Source organism: Epinephelus moara, chromosome 7, assembly GCF_006386435.1.
Source record: "Epinephelus moara isolate mb chromosome 7, YSFRI_EMoa_1.0, whole genome shotgun sequence".
Classification (NCBI taxonomy): domain Eukaryota; kingdom Metazoa; phylum Chordata; class Actinopteri; order Perciformes; family Serranidae; genus Epinephelus; species Epinephelus moara.
This window is the reverse complement of record NC_065512.1, coordinates 19,425,521-19,449,276: the sequence shown is the minus strand read 5'-3', so window position 1 is coordinate 19,449,276 and position 23,756 is coordinate 19,425,521. Positions and strand designations below refer to the sequence as shown.

At 43.7% G+C, this 23,756-nt stretch overlaps 1 protein-coding gene across 1 annotated transcript in view; it reads left to right on the top strand.

Moving 5' to 3' along the window:
* igsf3 (immunoglobulin superfamily, member 3) overlaps positions 1-23,756 on the top strand; it is a 90,348-nt gene that overhangs the window by 5,503 nt on the left and 61,089 nt on the right. The window contains exon 2 of the mRNA XM_050048395.1: positions 18,949-19,329. Coding sequence (XP_049904352.1) covers positions 18,949-19,329 — 381 coding nt within the window. The remainder of the gene's footprint in view (positions 1-18,948; positions 19,330-23,756) is intronic.

The window sequence follows — 23,756 nt, the reverse complement described above, 5'->3', positions numbered from 1 at the left end:
ACAGGCTGCAGTGGGAGTCTTTCTCCATGGGATGTTTAAAAATAGTGAGTTTGTGGATTTAGTCCTTTCAGGCAAGCTGGGGGGGTTTAGTGTTGCCGTAGCCCACAGGAACGATGCTCCGCGGCGCCTTTTTTGTCTCAGAGTGAGGACTAGAATATATGCAGTTCTCATAATCCGGTCAAAATTAATACATATAAACGCTTGAAGATCCACCCATTACTAAAAGTGTATGTCATATAAAAAGTAAAGTGATGGTCAGAGTTGTTAAAGTGAAATTTAAGGTGTGCTGATGGATTCACATCGTCAACTCATGCATTGAGTAACATTACAAGTTAACGTTCCACCTAAAAGTCGCCGGCAGTCGGCCCAGTGAATTAAGTTATATTTTTCTCTGACTCCAGCTGCTGTGAGAGGCAGCAAAACATCCTTTCATTTTATAGTTACAGTAATAAAACCCTCCACAGTATGAACAGTGGTTACACGAGCCTCAAAACCAGCCACAACTCAGCCCTGAGCAGAGCAACCGTCTGCTATTGACCAATCAACAGACTGCAGTGTTCACAGCTCCACCTTTTAGTACCAGATCTGTGTGCTAGGTACCCCAACAGAGGGGGGGACCAAGAATGGGGACGGTACAGAACGGTTGCATTGGTACCATCCACAACTTTTCACAGTGGAATCGGAGAAAGAGTGTACTGAACTGAGCCGTACTGCTTGGTGGAAACGGGGCCGAAAACAGTGCAAATATAACAAAACACCAAATGAGTGAATCTGGGGTTGGCTTTTACTTTCACTGTCACTGCCCAGCGTGTTAGCAAACAATAACATACCATTTTAACTGCCTAGATGCCGAAGAGCAAAGCAAAGGGTATTTGAAAAAAAAATCCCTAATTGTTTTTTTGGACTGTCTCACTTTTTAAGGTCATGTGGATGATGAGGTCAACGCACAGGCATTTCAACCTTTGTCAGCATTCAGAGTTTGCTTTGACACACCCTCATGCCCACCACAGCCTCTCCTCTGTCCCAAATAAGAAGGACAGCTGCACGCTTCCACCCCAAAATGACAGGGATTTCAGCTTGTGTGTGGTCAAGCCGGCGCGTCCTCTCGCTGTGCATCTTGAGTCAGCTGTTCTCCCACTGGGGAATGCTTTCCATGTGTTTGTAAGCCTCAGCTGACACAACACAGAGTGCAGTCTAGACAGTAAGGGAAAAATGCAATAGCTCACTGTCTCGCTGTACGCATGTAACGCTATGTATATGCTATGGAAAAGTTTGACGTGCGTGCGTGTGATTGTCCCAAGTTTTGTCGCTCATTATTATTGCCTGTTGTTGCCACCAGAAACAAGAGGACCTACTTCTCTCTGTTAGGGGAGATGCAGGCGTGTGCAGCTGTCTGATTGTGGTGCTGTTTGCTCCCCTTGTTATTTTCTTTGCCTGCTACATCTCTCTAGTTGCACGCACGCTTGTTTGCATCATAAGCACTAGACCCACGTCTTTGTGTATACCCATGACAAGACGCCTTTTGTGCTATTGTTTTTTCATATCATAACATTGTTGACTCAACTGACAGAAAACAAACAATAGAAAAGCAGAAACAAGACAAGTCAGCTTGGCTATCATCCACCAACTGTGTGGTAGGTTTCAGTAAATATTCATTAAAGGGATGGGTAATGGAAATGCGAGCCATTCGTGGGTCAGTGTCAGGACTGAGATGTCCTATTAGTCATGGATCAATAGAGCTGGATGAGGGGTTTGTGATTGTGCTTGTGGACTTGTTGCATCAGGTGCACCCAAAGGCGAGTCAAATACTGGTTACTGGTGTCTACTACCCACAGGGCACGTAATGGCCCCGTAATACTGACTTCACAGTCTGCCACTGAAACTCACACCCAACTTCCACTGCAGTTTTACCACAACCCCACTGTCCTCTTGTAATGAAGTTTCCTCCTCTCTCCGTCCTCTCTAAGGTGAAAAGTTAGTGTGAAGGAAGAAAGCAACTTTTCCTCCAATGGAGCTGTCAGAAGACATCAAGAAAAATTTTTAAGATTGAAATGGCTTTATTGCGGGCAGAGCAGTAAATCAAAACTGACGTTAGTTGTGAATAATCACAGCTTGTCTTCTCATGCAGTGTCTTGTTTTTTTAATGATGATCCTCCCCCGTGACCCAGATCTGAGCTGTAGTCTCTCTCCAATCCACATGGGGAGATGAGTGACTGTGTGAAGTGAAGCAAAGTTCTTGAGGGAGACTTCCTGCCTGCCACAGTGAATCAGGAAAGTGGCTGGAGCCGAAGCCGGAGCAGAGGCAGCGTCTGCTTTGTGTCAGATTTTGACTCTGCCGCAGCACCTCTGGTTTTATTGTCAGGACTGACCCACATCACAGCTCCCTGCTGAGCTTGCACAGTTCTGCCTGCGCACTTGGTCACGCCTGAGATCGTATCTCATGTTGTGTGAAAACAAACCAACAACAACCCTTTAGCCATTCAGTTTGTTAAACCATTGAAGTGTTCTTTTGAGCTGATTTGCATGTATCTCTACTTCTCTTCACTCTAACGCTACTCCAGCTGCCTCCTCCTCCACCAGTGAATAGCCCCTGACCTCCCTCCCCCACTTCTTTCGAACAATACCAGCCCAGCCTACCTCCTCTTCAAAAAACACTAATTAGAAACTACACTTAAGGGTGATCTAAACCAGATATTTTCATCATTCTTACACTGTCAGAGGGAGAATCTGTGTTTAACAGCCACATCTACCTCGGACTATTTCAGAGCACCTTCTTTACCCTGTCAAAAGCACAACCCTGCCCCCTTTCCCTTGGGATTTGGTCTGTTCCTCCCCCCCTCTTCCTTGTTGAGGGTGATGATGACCAGCCTGCGAGAGAATTCCTCTTCACTCCTCCACACACACACACACACACACATGTAACTCACACAAGCACCCACAGCGCTCTGAGCTGCTGTCCTGCGGTGCAGCCACACTCCCCTGCTCCATGCTTGATCCTCCATCAGAGCAGATCCCACGCTGGTGGGATACACACCAGGCGGCGTAACTATGACGACCGCTCCCCACCTGCACACCGCTGATCCATATTCAGTGGCGCACGCTCAGCTCGCTGTGCACATTTAAAGGTGTGTGTGTGCATGACTAAACGTCTACATGCGTGTTCCCCCACCTTTTCTGAAAATCCTCTTACGCAATGATGAAGAGCACTTCACTCACTTTGCCATTATGTTCTGGTAATGTGCTTCTTTTCCGCTTAACACCTAAGACCAAAGCGATGCATGTGTGTGTGTTTGTGTCTAATTGCTTATGCATAAATGCATGAATTTACAAGCGCATGTCTTTTACTGCCTGAAAGGCAAAATGACTGACAATGGCAGAAAAAGTCTGTTTGAAGTAGACTAATTAATAGTTAATTAGTTTCCTTTCCAATCTGCAGCTTAATGCGCAAACGTGGGAACTGATAGCAAGCTGCCACTCATACAAAAACTAACCGCTGTACATAAAGTAGATACAGCTGTCAGGCTTAATTGTGCACAAGCGCAAGATGGATAATGACCGAAGATAGCTGAGTGTTTTTATAGCCTCGCATTCTTTTACAACAATTAACGCAAACATTCAGTCGACGCTGCTGTTACAGTTGCTCGTGACAGGATATTATGAGTTGAGCGTCTTTTGTTTGTTGCGTAATCTGTGTCTGTCTGAAAGTTTTGTTTCGTGGTACGTTTGGGACCACAGTGCTTTGTCATGCAGACAGGGTGGGGTGTGTGTGTGTGTGTGTGTGTGTGTGTTGGGGGGAGGGTTTAGGTTGGGTAGGAGTGGGGGATGGGTAGATGAGGTTAGTGGGGTAGCAGGTGTCCTTATAGAGTTAATGGATTTGGCGATGGGAGTAGATTGGAGCACTTAACATACTGTGTGTGTGTGTGTGTGTGGGCTGATATGAATAAACCACTGTGACAACTTGCCTCTGTCCCTCATCTTGACCCCTTTTCCTCCCACCCTGTTATAAACCCCAATAAACAGTAGATGGGATAATGGTCTTATTCTCTACGAAATGATGATTGGCCCCTTTAACTGCTAACCTAAACACTTCCATGTGGCTCGCACTCGGTCCCGCCACATCATCTATTCATAAAGACTAACTGTAACCATCTGTCACGATGTAAATGTTTAGCGAGCTCTCCATGGGCCACAGAGTAGCAGATTAGACAAGATGATATGTAAACCATGTCATTTGAACTTAAATTGCTTTGATATCTTCCATGTAGGGATACGATTTTATGGATACCATGCCATTGTCAATTCTGCTTATTGGTCACATTCTTTATCATGGAGAAATAAGTAGGCTAAACAGGTTTTCAGTGTCAACTGTTTTATTATCTCTTGAGTTTGAGCACAGTGAAGAAAAAGTCTGTCATCGTCTAGAATGAATGGAATTAGAGAATATTTGTACAGCAGTTGATTTCATTGAGGTTTTATTTGTTAAAGAACAAAAATCTGCAGTCTGCCTGCATGATGCTTAAGTTAATATATCAGGATAACGGAACAGACATGCTGCTTGGTTGAGTTTAGGGCAGGGCAGGGCAATATATCAATATTATATTGATATTGTGATATGAGATTAGATATCCTCTTAGACTTTATATATCCTCATATCGTAAGTGTTGTCTTTTCCTGATTTTAAAGGCTGCATTACCAGACTGTTCTAGCTGTTCTATCATTTTCCTTTACCCACCCAGTCATTATATCTACATTACTGATGATTATTTAGCAAAAATCATTCTTTTCCGCCATTGTTTTCCACCTGCAACTGTCAGAAAAATATGCCAGCGCTGATAAAAGAATGGACAAGTTCAGACACATGCAATTGCAATTGATCAGCAGACAATTCGGAGCGGTTCTCAATTGGTACTGATTTTCGATACCTGTCCCTACCTCCACGTCATGATTTGATATTCTCCAAATGTTGGTGAGAAGCACAGACTGCAGGTTTGAGACCTGCTCTTCTGTCAATTCACTGCTAATGTTCAGTGTGTGTGGTAGATTTTAAAAGCAAGTTGACCACGGCATTTATGAGGAAAATGATGGAGAGAAAATGATTACTTCCTGTATACAGTCCTTTTATTGTCTTTATGTGCAGCTGTTGATTTACTGCTCACATTGTAAATGCTGGGTTGAGTGAAATTCATGTATTCATTTACCAGTATACTACAGCATTCAAGTAGTATCTTGATTTTGCTTGTGTGTGTGTGTGACTTAGCTAGGCCTGGCATTATAGTCGATCTCAAACACCATACTGCTGCATATAAAAACACTACATTTCTTTTACTGTGGCCTTTTGGACGGAGGCATAAGAGTGGCAAGAGAGATATTGCTACGCAACTGCAATTTTTCACCATCTTTCTCGCTGCCTCTCTGTCTTTGAATTATTTATTCATAATAGGACTGGCAAGGAACTGTCTTCAAGCACACACACAATTTTTAGGCTTTAATTATATTTATACGTCAAGATGTCGCTTTAGCTGCACCATATGTGACTATGGTGTTGTAACTGAGTTAAAGCTCGGCACAGGCTCTCCCTGTTGACTGTCGCTGCACTGCTGCAAAGCTAAGTATCAGAGTCATGTAATCATTCTCTAATGAAGTTCCAGAGTAATGCTGTTAATGTTCACTGACCTTCATGTTCAGGGACGGAGCCACAAAGCAACATGTGGCATCTGATAAACAGTGGGAACAAGTTTAGTTTGGCGTCGCTCATGAGAATTTTGATTGAAATTGTTTGAAAATGTTATTTAAAAGACTCGGGGGAATCACTGCACGCTGATTATCTGTTTCAAATGATCACTCAGAATGAAACGATACAATTCAAAAGCTTATTTCCATTGTGGTCAAACAGGAAGGCGAAGCAGCTGAGGGTGTGGGAGGGAGGATGAAGAGGCAGCTGTTCAACAGAGAAGAATGGATTATTATCTGCTCCTTGTTGTTGACACTATCGACATCAGCACCGGAAACGGATGGGAGAAAAATTGAATCAGCCCACATGGAAAAAGTCCCATTTCTGCTCGGCAAGCATTGCCCGTACGCTTACCTACATTTAACAATGTAATGGAAACAGACACCTACGGTGCGCAGTAACACACCGACACAGACGCACGAATTAGCCTTAACCCCCCCCCCCCCCCCCCCGGCTTCCATCCTGGTCTCGCCAGCTGTTAAAAGCAACATCGCAGGTGGGGTCATGACTGTTGTAGCTCGGGGGGCTCATAAATTAGGACTGGTTAGCATAGTGAGAGCAGAGCATGGCATGACCCAGGTGTGACACAACACAGGAGTCCCAGTTACTGTAAGAGCGGCAGGCATTGATTTGAGTCACAGAAATGGAGACTTAAGACAATCTGACATGGACTTGACTGCTGAGACTTGTCTTACATAGACCTTAGCTCCTAAATGGCATTACACTTGAAAGCAAAATGTTTTAACACGGGGCATAGTAAAATCATTGTCTGTATAGTAAATATAAGTCTGCAGCAAGCAGCCGCCTAGTGTAAGTTAGCATAAATGATGGAAACCAAGCAGCAGTCTCCAGGGCTGGAAAATGAAGCCAACGCAGAAGTGCCAAAAACTGCAGTTCCTCAAATGGCTATTTGAAGCTGGCTCCAAAAGTGAGTCAATCCTCATAGAGCCCCATGTTAAAATGCCCAACTTTACAGCAGAAATAAATATGTTTACAGCCTGATACCAAAAACTGTTTTGGTCTCTAGCTAATTTTCCCATTCATAACGTTGAATCTCTATGAAATCTTTATATAACTCATCTAGTCAAATGTTATTAAGATTTAAAGTTATGCATAATTAAGGGCATAGCCACTTTGAGTGACAGGTGGATGCTGTCTGTTGACAAGCCGCTACCACGTAACCATGGTGGAATCCCATATTCACAGAGTAGGTGTCGCCGAGATGTCGCTATTTCGGTGTGGTTTGCGTTCGTTAAAGTTATTTAACGTTTCAAAGGCCTAAAAAAAGTCCTGTTCAGGATTTGGTTGTACTTGAAGACCCTCTGAGGAGTCAGATAATCAGTTTTTTAGCATTTGTTTAATGGACTTAAGCCTGTTTTTCGCCAGCGAAAAATTTGCATTAGGATTATCACAGTAGGGCAGCACAGTGGTACAGTGGTAAGCATTGTTGACTCACAGTAAGAGGGTTCCTGGTTGGAACCTGGGGTGGGGTAGCGCTACTGTGTGGACTTTGTATGTTCTCTCTGGGTACTCTGGCTTCCTCCCACAGTCCAAAGACATGCAGGTTAGGTCAATTGGTGACTCTAAATTGTCCGTAGGTGTAAATGTGAGCATGGATGGTTGTCTGTCTCTATGGCGGCGGTCAAAATGCCAAACTCAAGGAGTCCACAAACCAGTGGGTGACGTCATAGTGGCTGTGTCCATTGTTTTATACTGTCCATGCTGGAGACAGAGGAAAACTGCTAGCCTGGCTGTGTCCAAAGGTAGCACAACCATTTCTTGGCTGCAAGCACTAACTTCCTGATGTCTTGTCATTGCCCACAGCTTAGAAATAGTTAATCTCAAAACCCTTGGTACAATATACTTTAATTAATGACCTGTGGAAGTGCTCGATGGCTGATTGTCACATTTGGACAGAGCTACTTGCCCCTCTCTCCAGTCTTTATGCGAAGCTAAGATGACCAGTTGCTGATTGTATAATTTCATATAGCACACATGCATGCAAGTGTTATCCGTCTTCTCATATAACTCCCGGCAAGAAAGTGAATACGTGTATTTTCTAAAATCGTTTAAAAACAGCTTTGTCCCTGTTGGGAGAGGAAGAGAAAAAGAAGAGCTATGTAAGATAAAGAATTTGCACGGAAACTTTTTGTGCTCCAGCTAGAGATAGAGGGAGTCTCTGCGGGAGCATAAATGTGCAGCGCATTCATGTACTATACATGTATGTCTGTTTTTATGTCTGGTTCTGTCTTTGCCCTCCGGCTACATTTCCTGCTCTCCAAGGCTGTGAACGGTATGGGGAGTCGTCCTCAACCCTGCTGGCTTACTAAAAACTCCCTCTGTGAATTTTTCCCTCCATGTACCTGCTCTCATCTAATAATCCCTGCATATATACCTCTGACATCACCTGGCTCTCTGTACTTGAGCCATACAAAGATGAAATAGTGACGTGCAGTATATCCACTTCATCTTCCCACTCTCCGAATGCTCCTGCACTCTCTTGTTCTCGCTCTGATTAGAGCTGCGTGGATATAATGGGCAGTTGTTGTAACTGTTTGTCAGCTGTTAGAGCGGCCCGCTGGCCTGGCTTACTGGCCCTCTAATGGAAGTTAGAACACTTAGTCTCTCTTGCTCGCTGTGTTTCTCCATGTCAGACACTCACATACACAGTGTCACACCTGCTTCCCGGCTGACAGGCTTCCAGCAGCTAGAATGTTTTCCCTTGGACACTTAAAATCATTTAGCTTTCTCTCCAGCACTGAACCAAACACGCGGTGTCCCTTGTCTGTCTTTAAAACATCACAGTTAATAACTCTGCAGTGGATATGGGATTTGTTAGAGTTTTTGAAGCTGGCAGAAGGGTCAGAGGTTGTTAACGACAGCCCCTGCTACACTGATTTCTACATTCTGAGGCAGATGATGATTATCACCACGGGAAGGACAAGGAGTGCAGAAAGAGCGAGAGAATGAGGCCTGAATTATAATATTTGATACTGCCTAGAGCCTATCAATCAGAGATCCAAGAATCTGAGAAAGCCGTGGGGAAGAAAGCGTGGGGATTCTCATCACTCCATTACATGGTTTACTTTAGGATGACATGCTTACCTAGTGCCATGTAAAATGACTGAGCCAACTATTCACATTCTTGCTCAAGGACAGTGTCAGGATTTACACTGCGTCAGCACAGGCACACATTGCCTTATGTCAAATTTAGATGTAGAAGATGAGAGGAAATTAAAGAAAAGGCAATTATAATGTTGCAGGGTGCAACATAATGGAGCCCATACAGGGTTTTATTTTGTTGCACGATTTCAGGCACGAGTCATATTGCTCCGTGCCCATATCCTTTATAAATGTTAACGTTTCCCTTACATGAAGATGTTTCCTCTTTCTGCCGCTTTCATCTTTCTCCCTCCAGTTTTCCCTCATCTTGGAATCTCTCTGTCTCCCTCGCACTCGTGCTCTCTCTGGTAATGATGTTAACAGGGTCAAATCCTTTCGGGGGCCTAAAGGGAGAAAAATGCTGAGTGATTTTGGAGAATGGTTAACCAGGGCTGAGGAGTGCAGAGAGGGAAATACTCTTCATGTTATTCATCTATCTCCAGCATTTAGTTCTCTGTGTCACACATGTATGTGCAGCACATAAGTCAGCGGTGCGCTTGTATATTCACTTAGTTCTCGGCATCTTTGTGGTGTTCCTAGCACCCCAGAGGCTGCTGTCGTTTTCTCTTTTGCTTCTTTCTTGTTCCTCTTTTTCCTTTCCTCTCACCATGCGATACTTTCTTTGCTCATCGCTACCTCGCTGTCTGCGAATCTTCACAAGATTTTAGATCTGTGGGATGAGTCTGAACCTCCCTTGGGGAGATAGGACATTGACTAGGTCCTTTTTTTTTTAATGTCTCGCAAGCATGTTCGTAATTAATTCATATTTCACCGGCTGGAGTTGCTTTAGTTCCCCCGCTCTTCAACTTTCCCCGAAAGTTTTTGTGGAAAAGTTTGAGGACAAGGACTTGCTGTTCACACACCATCAGGGGTGGGAAATACCACACAAATTGGTTTTGATCTGAACCTAAGTAATGCCAGGGCCAGAATTAGCAGCCGTATTGATATAGTTACAGATGTGTTTTATTTTCAAAGCCCCTAAAATTTGGTTTCACATTTTCAAATATTTCTCCATATCATTAAATATTCATTACTGGATAAGCAACACTTAAAGTTCAGAAAGAAAACATTATTAGTAAGTATTAATTTAGAGTTTAAAAGTCAAAAACTCTGCTAGTCTGCTTCACCAGAACCGTGTTGGTGTGCTTTATAATTTCCTAACAGTGTAAATCATTGGTTCTCAATCAAGGGTCTGGGGACCCTGAAAGGTCCTTGAAGGAGTTCAAGGAGGTCCCCAGAAAAAATGGGGATTAGTTTGTTTTCACTAATTAAATTACTATAGAAGCCCAGTATGAGTAGAAGTGCTTTTATCCTGCTGAATTGTGCTCTCCCCCCGTGACCTGGAAATCATTCACCCCCTCTCAGCCATCAGGAGGATCTTCCAATCTTTTAAATGCACCTCGAGGAGACAAGGTGCGAGGAGAGAGAGGAGGTTTCCGGAGGCGCTTAGAGTAAGGAAACACAAGTGTATCCTAAAAGTCGCTTCCTTGCATCTCTCTCACACATTCTTGCCGGGAGGAGCTAAGACAGTAGGAAAAGACTTGAGTAAGGGAAGCGAGGAGACACGTTAGCATGATGAAAAACACCCTAAGAATCATAAGAGCGAATATTCTGATCATAGGTTTCACTTCCTCCACGGTTATCTCCTCAACTGTATTTAGGGATCCTTGACACAGAAAAGGTTGAGAACCACCAGTGTAAATCTTGCTGCAATGCCTGACATCACCTTTTACCAAATGAGCATCGCAGACTTCAAACCAGTGAAAAGAACCCACAGAAAAACTCAAATACAGAACTCTCTCCTGTGAAATAACAAAAGCTGTTTTAACGACAGCAGAAAACGTTGGGTTTTATGTAGGACCATAATCGCTCCAAGCAAGAGGATGATTGGAAAAAAAAAATAGATTTCAGGGCCTTTAGAAGTGGCCTGTCCTCTATTCCATGGGGCAGAGCGATGTGTCATGATCTATGGTGTGAATGTGTCATTAATTTGCAGCCTGTGAGTGCTCATTCCCACCAAACAATTTGCCAAACAAAAAGCATTTCTTTTTTACTACTCCCTTTTAATTACTCAAACACACGCGTGTGTTTTAACAGATGATGCTCATCTTTCATTCTGTGCGACTGTGTGTTTGTGTTCTCGTAACTAACGAGGTGACCCCTGACTGCATGCACAGAGCAGCAGCGGGAAAGTAGAGCACGTGTACTAAATGCATGGGCGGATAATGAGACAATGGGCCAATGGGTACAGATGTGCAAAAGGCCCCACCACCTCTCCTACATAGGAGGACACAGACTTTATACCAGTTGAGTGCTTTTGTTGTTGTTTTGCATCTATTTGTAGTCTTTATGCATTGTCTTATGGTTTTGTTTATGTGTGTGTTTGTAGTTGTTTTGCACCCTTTTGCGGCTGTTGTGTGTCTCTTTGCAATTTTCCTTTTCATGTCTTTGTAGTCATTTTGAGTATCTCTCTAGTCCGTTCCTGTTTATTGAGCATTTTACAAGTAAAGGCCAGGGGGGCTTCTGACACTATGCCCCTGTGCCTGTGCCAAAAGGCCCATTCAGCAATCCATCCATGACTAAGTGTGCACATGATATGATGTCAGGGTCTTGTTGGAGGATAAGAAAGAAACATTGTTTTCAGAGTCAGTTTCTCTACTCGAAATAAAAGTGGGTGAAATATAGATGATGGAGGTGGATCCATGTCACTACTATCAGTACTCAGTGACTTAGTTTTGGTAGTACTGACACTTGAAGTGAGGTATCTGCCCACCTGCCCTATCTTGCTGGCAGGTCATCCCAAAAAGTCAACTGTTTTTCTGTGTACATACATGTATGTGTGTGTGTGTGTGTGTGATTAGGAATGAAAACACAGTGAGCAGAGGTGATGGACAGCTCGAATCGCCACATTAGCACATCTCCACACCGCTGTGAATGTCCTCTATGTTACTTCCACCCTGCAGCGTTTTTATTATACACCTTTCTTGGTGTATAATTATCATGTGTCATAGACGAGTGATGGTGTGAGTGGTAGGCATGAATGCTAGTGGCCTCCCTGCTGTTTCCACTGAGAATAAGACACTGGCCACAAATGATTGGATTAGTATTTAACCCCACTTCCACTTAGCATAATCCTCTTTGCAGCTTTCCGTGTGTGTGTGTGTGTCTGTGTCTGTGTGTGTGTGTGTGTTATGTGTTTGGAGTCATCTGCCCCCATTGCTCCAGCCAACGAACATCAAGGTCAGTTAGAGAGCTTGTCCGTGGTCATTCACCATTATCTTACATGGGACGCATGTTTCCTGCGTCCAGTCAACAAGCTGTGTGGGAAGCGACTGGCAGCAAAGATGAGAGATGAGACACAGGAGAGGGAAGCCGGAGTGGGTGAGGTCGAGAGGAGGAGAGGGGTAGAAAGACATCCGCGGTATGCAGAGATGGAGATGAGTGTTAATAATAGAAAATCCGAGGCCTTGTTGAGCAAATATGGGCACTCGGCGATCGAGGCAGCGCAGCCAGAGGTGAAGAAGTGGGGGAGGTTGCGGGCGCAGGATTATTGTGGAAGGGTGGTGGAATAGAGCAATCAGTTGAAGGTCTGCAGGGTTTGGTATGTCATTGTCAGCCTTTCTAAACAGCCTGCAGAGCGATGGGCACTTTGAAGTTTCACAGAGCTGCTTAAATCCTGCCTGAAAAGATGCAGAGAACCGCGAGGCACAGAGAAGAGACAGGAATATACAGAGAGAGAGAGAGGGAGAGAGAGAGAGCGACGGGGCAGGACGAAGGGAAGGATTGACGATGGGTGAAACACGCAGGAAGGGAGTGAGAGTAATCAGAAGTAAGGAGGCAGCTTGTTTCAGGAGGATGACAGGAGACAGGCGTGCGGAGGAAAGCTCTTAGTGCACCAACACAGTATGAGTAGTATGGTTTTTTGGGATGTATGAGTAATATGTTTCCAGCAGTTCTGGATGAGTAGCTGCAACATGAGAAGCAGTGATGCAGCGGAACAGCTCTGACCTGATCTGAGCTGGATGTGGGTAGACCGGGTGCCGCCAGATTAGCACACTGACATCACAGTGAAGAAAAACAGGGAACCAAAGTCTGAGTCAGAATGGATGGCTGCCTCTTACCTAATGCATCCCATAATATGCTCAGCCAGATTCAGTCAGCGCACTTCACTATAGGCTTTCTGTCAATCTTAGCTCAGGGTGTTTGGTGTTTGCTCAATGTGGAAGGATTTCCTGTGCTAACTGGCTTTTAAATGCCGGCGGCCAAATGTTCTGCAGGTTATGGCCTTTAGTTTTACAGCAGTGTGGTATGACAACATGTGCAGGTGGACAGAGATGTGCAAAGATGTGGGTAAAGGACTGGCAAGGTGCCAGCTATATTAGCTGCTGATAAGACGAAACCTCTCAAAGTCTAACTTTTCCAGAAGTCTAAAAACAAATAAATCATTTTTATCTGAGCTGCTGACAGAGATTTTGTTAAAGGTGCAGTATGTACTTCTGGAGGAAGATGAGCCGTTTTCTCATATGAACTCTGGACAGTGTGCAGAGAATCACGTTGCGGACATAGTCTGGAGTTTCCCTTTCCTATGTAACACACAACAGGATTGCCTGTTTGTTTAGGTGAGGGGTGGAGCCTGGGTAGAGCACACAGGAAGTAGGACATGAGGCAGATTACACTGTGGTCACATAGCTGGTTTGTAGTTTGGTCATAAACAGTAGAATCTCCTGCTGTTCCTTGAACTCGTCTGATGATTTTGGTGTCGACCCTTATTGGCAGCATCTCTGGAGTTCAACATTTTTGTCGCCGTCTTCGTTCAAATAGCCCTTCTTCTTCACTCCAGGGGCCAAATGCATTCAACTCTGTGTAGATGACTAAAACTGTGTACGCACAATGACTGAAATGTGCGTATGCGTTCTTTTCGTCAGATTTATAAAGCCGCGCATACGCCTGATTCCGTTTTATGAATCTTGATCATTGTGCCACTGGGTGCACAGGTGCGAGACACATTCTCACAGCCACAGTTCACCAGAAATGGATGTAGAAATGCCCTTAAACGGGGCGTCGGTGGCTTAGTGGATAGAGCAGGCACCCCATGTACAAGGTTGTTGCCGCAGCGGCCCGGTTTCGAGTCCAGCCTGTGGCCCTTTGCTGCATTTGTAGCATCCTTAGCACTACTTAATTACATTTCTGCAAACTATCATTATGGTAAAATCTCAATTATTATTATTAAATGTCACATGGATGATCAATGATTCATTCATAACGCTCATGTGGAAACTGACTTTACTAAGTGCTGCACAGGATAAAATTAAACAATCACTGACAGGGAGGTGAATAAAAATAATGATGAAATTTATCACTCATGAATAATTAAGATCAATTTTCATAATGCGTCTTTGATTGACATTTTACAGAAAGCCGTGTGAGCTGCAAAAATAATCAGCGAAGTTGGCAAACCACCCAAAATAATGCTTTCCGTCTCAACTAATATGTAATCTCCTCCTTATTATAACACCCACAGCTATCTCAGGTAAAACTATGTGTATGTCTGGTCTGAAGAATGCATGAGGTGCGCACATACCAGTTTATGTGAGGAAAAAGGTGCATGGTTATTGTGCATTCACATCGTTTATGTGTACGGCCTCAGATGTTTGTTTTCTTCCAGTTTTTCATGAGCGTCATGATAGAAACGCTCCCACTAGCTTGCTGTGAATTCTCAAGACAATTACTTTCTCTATCCAAACATGGGTTCAGTAGGACATTACACAGACTTTGTACTCGGGAGCTGGCAGGATAAAGTCTGTTTCATGTCTGATACAACTGATTCAGACATTTCCATTCTCACATACAGCTCCTGTGGGTAATGTCCAGATAATTTCAGGTTTGCAATGCATGTGTGATAGGGGCTGTAGTTGGCTGCTGAGTCTTATTTCCAGGTCAAATACCAGCGCAGTGGGTCGGTGGTTCAAACCAAGGTTGTCAGTATTTGACAACCTGGGAATGACACTCAACAATCAACTATTTTTTCAGGACTGCATATTGAACCTTTGAGTGCTTACTTTTTTATTGATTATCTCCATTATATTTATGTCAAGACAGCATCAGGGTATGCCTCATATTATCCAGCAGCACTGCATGAATGATGTAAGCAGTGTGCGTGTGGAAAATTAATAAGCACAGAATTCTTAAGGAATACATTTGGAGCTCCAGTTGACTCAGTTTATAATTTCAAGCCTCATATAGTATTCCTATAATATTCCTATAGGGACATATCTGTTAGGGTTCGGTGACATTACAGTAATCTTAACATTCTTTAAATGTGTTTGTTATTAGTACTGTCGCTATGATACTACTATGATATGATTTTCCAGCTGTAACTTAGAGGCAGCTTATTTACAGATAGTTGGACCACTTGGCAAAATAAACTATTTATTCCCCATATCTTTTAAGAACAATGTTGACCTATCTAAAGTTTAAAGTTGCGGCATTCGTTGGTAGAGTTCCCTGATTTATATCTCGATGAGTCCTGTGGGGGTCCTTCAGGAGAAATCGAGCCATAAGGAGTGGTTACTTGGTTTAATTTTCTCTTTGGTATGCCACTGACTGAGTTCATCCAACTGATGAGAACTGAGGCCACACACCTCAGTTGGAAATCATAGATTTGTAAATATTTTATCAGCCTATGAATGGATTGTGTCTCAAAAAGCGAGTGATAGACAAAAGACCTGAAGCTCCTCCAAGTGCAGGAAGGAATATAAGACATAGATCCACACACACACACAGTCAAGCATGCTCGTACATAGACACGCATACGCAGACGTAAATGGACTCGCACTAATAACAGTGAATGAAAGGTGGGGGTGTAGTGTAAGTGTAAGAGAAAGTTACTATGAGAGGGGAGAGGATGTTGAAGTTAAAAAGCTGTTCTGGTGAATTATTAATGCCAAGTATTGTGCCCACAGACACAGCATCTTACAGACTTTCTTTTTCTCTCTCTCTCTCAGACACACACACACACACACACACACACACACACACACACACACAGCTGCAATCCCCAGTTGCTTGTGCAGACAGGAAACAGCGCGCTTGTCGCTCTGTCTGGATTTGGGGGGTATGTGTAAGTGCTCTGTTGTCTCCGGCCCCAATGAGAGGGATGTTTGTAGTTGTTCCCTGAATGGTGAATGCGGTGTGTGTGTGAGTTTGGTTTGTGTATGTGTGTGTGTGTGTGTGTGTGTGTGTGTGAATGCAAGGGGTTGAGGCAAGATTCACATATGCTGTCTGCCTAAATATAGGCTACAAAGCAGCATACAGAATCAGTCTTCACGAGGTGTTTAATGGTTAAGTCGTCTCTCAGATGCTACAGTGCTCAGTACACGGCTCATCATAGTTCACTCCACTAAGTGCGGGTTTTGTTTGAATAAGAACGACGTATGAGAATAGAGGATTGCTAATTTATTCCTTTAAACATAACATCTACAGAAACAATGTTTTGAAGTCTATCCGTCTTAGATTCTTATGGCCTTAGTTGTTATTTACAAAATGCAAATGATAGACCCTCTTAAATGAAAAATTAAACAGTGCTGGTACAAGCAGATCCTCATAAAACTAATCTAGAGAGAAGAAAATGCTTCGGGAGCAAATGACTGAACTGAATTTGTATTTCATGCCTAGAACAGGGAGGTATTTGACAAATCACTTAAACTATTTCAGGTGGCAGCTCTAACCTCTTACAGTGCAGTGTTAATTAAACGGCACCTAATAGGATTTCATTTGTGTAAATTAAAACAACATGTATCAACTTGGACTTAAAAATGCTAAGATTTGATTGACATTTGAGTGTTGCGGCTGACGCGGAAATGCAAATGGCCCTATCTAGAGCCAGCCTCTGGTTTGTCTATTTTGGGCTACTGTAAAAACAACATGGCAGGCTCTGTGGAAGAGGACCCACTCTGTATGTAGATGTAAACAGCTCATTCTAAAGCCCAGTTCAGACCAATGATTCGCGACAAGACGAAACAGTTTTGGAACGTCGCAAAGACAAGTTGCAGCGGTGTGAACTGGCCGGTCCGAGCTCGACTCAAGCTGGCTGATGGTGTCACCTGCAACTTAGCTGGTCATCTGTGGCTGGTTTTAGAATATAAGGCTGGTCACCTTTTTCTACAGCCAATCGGCTTGTAGTGAGGTCCGCAGGTCATGTCAAAATGACCGCAGACGGCATGTTTGTTTGCTGTTGGACGGTGGGTCATTGCTGCTGATTGCTGTATGTGCCTCTGCCACCCAACTCACACACATTCTCACTGACTGTTATTCATATTATAGTGGCGTATTTATTATGAGTACAGTCCATCTGATGCTCGTTTTGTTTGTTTTTCACCGTTTCATCACTACTACAAATGCAACTGCAGCCAGTATCTCACTATCACTATCCTAATTCATACTTTAAGGAGCTACAAATTATATTCAGCCACAAAATGAGCCTGAAAAGCTGGAAATCAGAACAGAAGTACAGAGAGTTGTTGCATAGCGATGATACACCATCTCATCTAGTTGCATTGGTGTGAACTGGCAGGTTTTTAGAACGTTGCTGAACAGCGCATTGCAGGTCTTTGGTCTGAACTGGGCATAAGGCAACGAACAGCGCATTGCAGGTCTTTGGTCTGAACTGGGCATAAGGCAACGAAGACCTAACACGTCTGATTTTCAGGTGATTATAAACTAACGAACACATAGTTATGAATATCATATTCCATTTCTGCCAACAGATGCCCCTAAATCCTACACACTTGACCTTTAAAGTAATTGTGACCAAAATATGTACAGAGTGAGAAAAAATTGTACTTAAATAAACTGTCAGTGCTTGCTGGTGGAGAAACCTTTGAGTGTGATGGTAACACTTTATCTAAATGAACTCATATTCAGCCTTTTTTGTACTGAATTCTTTTGTGACATTTCAGCCACCATTAACGCAGATACTGGCATATTGGTGCTGGTGTAATTAAGCAATATTACAGGAGAGGGTGTGATTTAACCTCATTGGCATGACGCATTGGCGCCGAGGCACCGCAGCAATACTGGCTAATAACTGGAAACAATCAGTTACCAGTATACTCGGATGTAATGGAACCTAGTTAACTACTCCAGCAAGTATTCCTACCCTTAGTAATGACCTAACAACAGAGACGATTTATAGTCTCTTTTGAATCAGCCAGCCAGCTTCAGATAACCTTAATGCTTTGTAGAGATCCTGGGATTTCCCAAACTAATAAATACCTCACACACAACACTGCCTTGCCAGTTCAATCATGTTATAACTAAGATATCCACTGAAAAAAACAACATGGACACATTTAGCTATGTGGGCTATTTCTAAGAGGTATTGCCATGTCATTGACTCACTGGCACGAGGAGACACGCACCTCTAGGTTATGAACGGGGTGATCAAATCATGTTCTAAAAGTCTAGTCGACCAATGAGATTGCCTGGTTGGCTTTCTTGTTGTATGATTATTATTAATAATGGATGCATCAGACAAAACAGTGTTTAATATACACTTCAAAAATACCCATCCTCTGCACACGACACACTTAACACGCCCCGCTGACTTGTGTTCTACCTGCTCACACTGACCTCTCCCCTGACTCCCAGATGGCTGCCTCTTACCGCCAGTGTAGTGTAGCTGCGGTGCTGTCCATGTGGTGATGGGTTAACACATGAGTGCGTGTAATAGCAGCGAGCGTGATCGGACGACAGCTGTTTAAAAAGACTTGCCGTGAATGTTTCAAGTGGTTAGTGGTGTTCAAAAGATGTGTGTCAGTGTGTGCATTTGCACACCTCAACCTCAGTAAGCACTCTCCAGGCTGCTTAGCTGCACATGTCGCGTTGTTTCAGTATTTCCTGGGAGATGTGGGGTGCATAAACTCTGCCAATGCTAAATATTTAAACTGCAGTTTTGTAACCCATGTTCTTACTTTCCTCTCTCCCTGCCCCCACCCCATCCTCTGTCTCTTTCTTTTTTCCCCTCTCCATCTCTCTCTGCCCATCTCCATTTGTAGCTGGTGTTGCCGTGGCTCAGAGAGTGGTAACAGTGCAAAGTGGACCGCTGGTACGGACTGAGGGCTCACATGTGACCATCTTGTGCAACGTGACGGGCTATAAAGAGGGGGTGGAACAGGACTTTGAGTGGTCCATGTACCTGCCATCAGCACCGGACAGGGAGATCCGCATCGTGAGCACAGCTCAGCCAAACTATGCCTACGCGGTTTATGCCCAGAGGGTCAACAGTAAAGAGATCTACGTGGAGAGGCTGAGTGGCGACTCGGCTGTGCTTCACATCACCAAAGTGCAGGCCAAGGACCAGGGTCTGTTTGAGTGTTACACACCCAACACAGACGGGCATTACCTGGGATCCTACAGCGCACGCACCAACCTTACTGGTGAGTCTCTAAACACACACAAACACATAAAGACACAGTGGATGTACAGGTAACCAACTTGTGTGTACAGATAAACCACATGTTATTATCACAGATGCTCGTGTAGTGATAATCCGCACATAGCTGTGAATGTATCAGTGGTATATCTGCTCAAGGTGTTGAAAAACAAAGCCACCAGTAGCCAGAGGTTGTTGTTTAATGACTTGTTTACTGATCAGTAGCACCGTTTAAATGTGGAAGTAATTCAAAGTGCTAGTGCCAGTGTTCTATAACTCACCTTGTTTGTAGTGCTGTGATTATATCAGTTAAGAGATTAACCTGCTATGAGGTCCCAGGCAAAGCTGACCCTTCACACAAGGGCTGCACTGGGAACAAAATCTGGCCCTGGCAATTTGGCTCTGGATGGGCCCCATTGCTCCCCGCTACCCCTAGGATTTAGAGTATAGGAACACTCAAAGCCAAACCCAAGTATGACGCTGAATGTATTAAACTGTATGGACCTTGAATTAATGACTAAAGAGAAATCTCGACCTTGTGGCTGGACCAGTTGGGAAACACTGCCTTACAGTATAGGTAGGCTATTGACATTTTTGTGACCATGTTAACCCTAATCAGATCGGCCGTTCCAACATTAAGTGGGCCAGAGCCGGCAGGTCTTTCTTTATTCCTCCCCCCACAGTTTTATCTCTGACATTGCTGGTTGTAGCCTTGCGGTCCACAAGCTGGGCTGTCCCATCTGGCATTTGCCAGAATTGCCTGATGGCCAATCGGAGCCTGCCTCAAACTCTCTGTGAATCTTGCTTGTATCCTGTTGCCTTTAAGTACCCATCAGGTAGCCTACATAGTGCACATGGTACACTACACATGGCATTGTCTTTTGCCAAAAAACAATGCCAAAAAACAACCAAGAGTCGTATTTTGGAATACTATCCTGCCCTAGGTTTGCTATGCTTCAGTTAGTAAGGTGCACTATGATTAAATACATTTATTTAGGTGTACAAAGCATATATGCTTATGTCAATAAAATTAGACAGGTAGATTTTGACACATGGACCCTTCATAAAACAGGGCCTTGCCATTAAATAAAATTCACTGCCTGCCTTGAGTCATATTGTACCTTGATGTTGCATATTCCAAACAAATTTACAATAACATTTTCACCTTGAGGCTTTCGAGTGTTGTGTCTCGTTAGAGTTCTGTGAGACCAAGTAAAACCAAGGCATTATTTGTATCACAGTGAGACCGCTGACAGTCACAAACAAGAAATCAATAACAATAATCTGTGCGCACTCTTTGGAAGGAGTGTGATGAGAGGAAGTGTTGCACTCCAGTTTCACACGAAGTCCCACCTGTTCTGACCGGGGAAAACCAAGTTCTCTCCTATCTCTCTCAATCTCAATCACACACTCCCACACACACACACACACACACTCACATAAGCTCACATACCTCCATCCCACACCTACTGAATTCGTCCCTTGCCCAGAGCTGTTTCAATAACGCACCCGGTGTGTTGGCGTGATGTGTGACTGTTTCAAACAGTAGCATTAGTTTCCGTCTTAGGCTCCTTCTCAATCTCGCTCCCGAAGATGTAGATCTACCAAACAGGCCCACAGCAGTGAACACACAGCTGTCATAGATGGAGATTCCATTCCCTTCATAACTTCATGCCTTTATCCCTGACATGGCTGACCTTCCTCTCAGGGCCTGCAAACCAAATGCTTGCTGGATGAAAATTCAAGTTATTTGTGTCCCCATTGTATCCAAGTTATTCAGTGAGTGGCACTGAGAAATACCGATATCGGAATGCTTTCTTTGAGGGTCTGTGTGAGGTCACGCTGTAGAAACAAAGGTTACCCTGCGCTCAGCAGATCAATAGGCTTGGCTTTTCACTGAACAAGTGTTATTATCTGGTTCTAATCTCTAAACAAATATCTGTGGAAGTGCTGTATGCAGAATCCGTTGGCGATGGTACAAGACTTTTGTATCAGAAGCAGTCTGGTTTCAATTTGTAGTCTGAGTAATATTGACCAATCATGTTTGATTGGCCTTTGGTTGCCTGCAGGTGAACAGTCCATGTGGAGAGCAGAAGAGGCAGAACACATTGGCAGAAATTTAATCTCCAATCGGCTATCATCTTATGTCCATTTAGCTTTTTATTAGCTTTTTTCTCATTTATGTTCTTTCATATGCAGATATCTGTTTACAGAGATTAGCCAAAATGTTGTCTGGACCTGTCTCAAGTGAATAATCGAACTGTAAACAGTGAATGGCACACATAAGAGGAAGTCTTGGCCCAGATATCCACTGGCTACATCAAATCTCCTGAAATACTGGCTGGTGCCCCCAGAGGCTTTATTGTTGTCAGATGTCGATGGGTTCCATGGTTGTTAGGACCTCAGTTGCATTTTTCTAGTGTGAGCAGTATGGTCTGAATGTGGGGCAGGGCTCAGGCGTAGAGCACTGTGAAAAAAAACACTGCTGATAGCACACAGTATTTATAGAAATGCATGTGAGAGGGCTGCGTGTGAGCGGAAGTGTTGAGGGACTGTTATCTGAGCCTTTCTGTGTCTCTAACCTTTTAACCCAGTTTTCAGAGGTCAGGGGTACGTGGCAGGGTCTTTTCCCTCTTTTCTTTGCAGTGCTCTTGAGCCCCTCTGTGATCCCCCCAGCAGCTGCGACCCTCCTCAGACCGTTGTGGGCAAACAATACCTTGTCCTTACTCCCCTCCCCCTTCAATTCCCCTTCTATTCCTTATTCTGCTGTCTTTCATTCTGTCATCTGTCTGTCTCCATTTATCAGCCCTGGCCTCTTTCTCTAATTTGCTCTTGTTCTGTTGTGTATATATAAAAAATACCTTTGCTGATGCTGCCTTTGAGAATATGTGTTTCAAGGGTGATGTCAAAGGACAACAACAAGCAGGAAAGTGCCGTGGAGGAAGTATGGGGAGGAAGGATACGAGATAGAAGGGCAGAAAGAAGTGTCTGTGTGAGTGTGTTTGTCTGACGGTGGGGTGGTTGGGTTAATTGTAGGGATTGAAGGCCACGCAGTAATCTTTGTCCTGAGTCCTGCATTAAGGCTTACTCAGAGGGATGTGTTTCGTCTGGAGTCACCTCTCTGTACAAAGAGCAGGGGAAGGTTTTAACAGGGAACTTAATAGCCGTTGCCTGAGGAGAAGAACAGTTTCTGCAGTGCACCTGGACAGCGTTCTCCCTGATACTGTGACGCTATGTTTTCATGTGCTGTATTGTCTGTTCTTACTCTGCCTGTGCATGTGGTTGATTGCCTGGAAAGATGATCCCTGCTTCTCTTTGTGTGGAAGCTTTTTTTTTTTAAGAAAATGAGCAGACCGAAAGTGTGTGTGTGTCTTTTTTTACCCTCTGTGATACTAAACTTAGATTAATCAAGTGAAAATGTAGCTCGGCTCAGCCCCCAAGTGCCAATGCTGCCTTAGGCAGTGCACTAATATCACACATGTGAGAAGAATAATTGACCATCATGGCACAAATACTGGATTATGTCCACTAAATCAGGGGGCGACACAAAGATGCAAGAAAATCATTATTTTCTAATACAGAAAAGGTTATGGCATTTCCAGTGTTATTTTCCTACAATATTTTGAATGGGAAGACAGAGTGGCTCACTTGCTAAGAAGGATGCCTGCAAATGAAATATTGGCCCACATACTAAAAATGTCTATAACTAATATTTTTAGATTAAGAATTAATCTGCATGTGATGTAAAATCTTGTAGTGACAAAACCCACAGAGAATTATTACCCAACTCTGCATTTCCCCCCAGCTCTAAAGAAATTCATCGAGTATTTCAGTACATGGTTTTAAGGCCCACAGCTGAACTGTTTTGCTTCAGTCTCACAGGTCTCATCAACCCTGTTTTCAGCAGCTGCAGGCGGTTGAAAAAAACTCTAAATCCCACTGAATGCTACCTGCTTGGCAACAAACAGCAGACAGACAAAGTTAGCAACAAGCTGGTGAACATAACGAAGCATTTAGCAGATAAAGAGCAAGAACTTTCTCTAAGGAGTTGGGGGAGACCAAAAATAGAGCTAAAAGTAAGGTGAATACTGGACTTAGGTGGACAGAAAAGCAGCTTAATTTTAACATTTAACACAAACAGCCCCTAAAACCAACTTGTCTGTGTAGCCCAACATTGCATTTTGGATCTCTAGAGAGTAGCTTCAGGTCAGGCAAACACTACAGTACATGCTTGAGGATTTGGCTCCACATAGGTTGGAAAGTAGTGCTGGGTATTGTTTTAAAAGTTAAGATATCAGTATCAATACCTTTGAAATGATACCAGTAGAGCACTTCATTTGATACCCATAATGTGAATAAGATGGCGAATGAATGTTAGCCACTGCTGCTGTTAGCTTGTGCTAACCAGGCAGACGCTGAACTGGCTGTTGG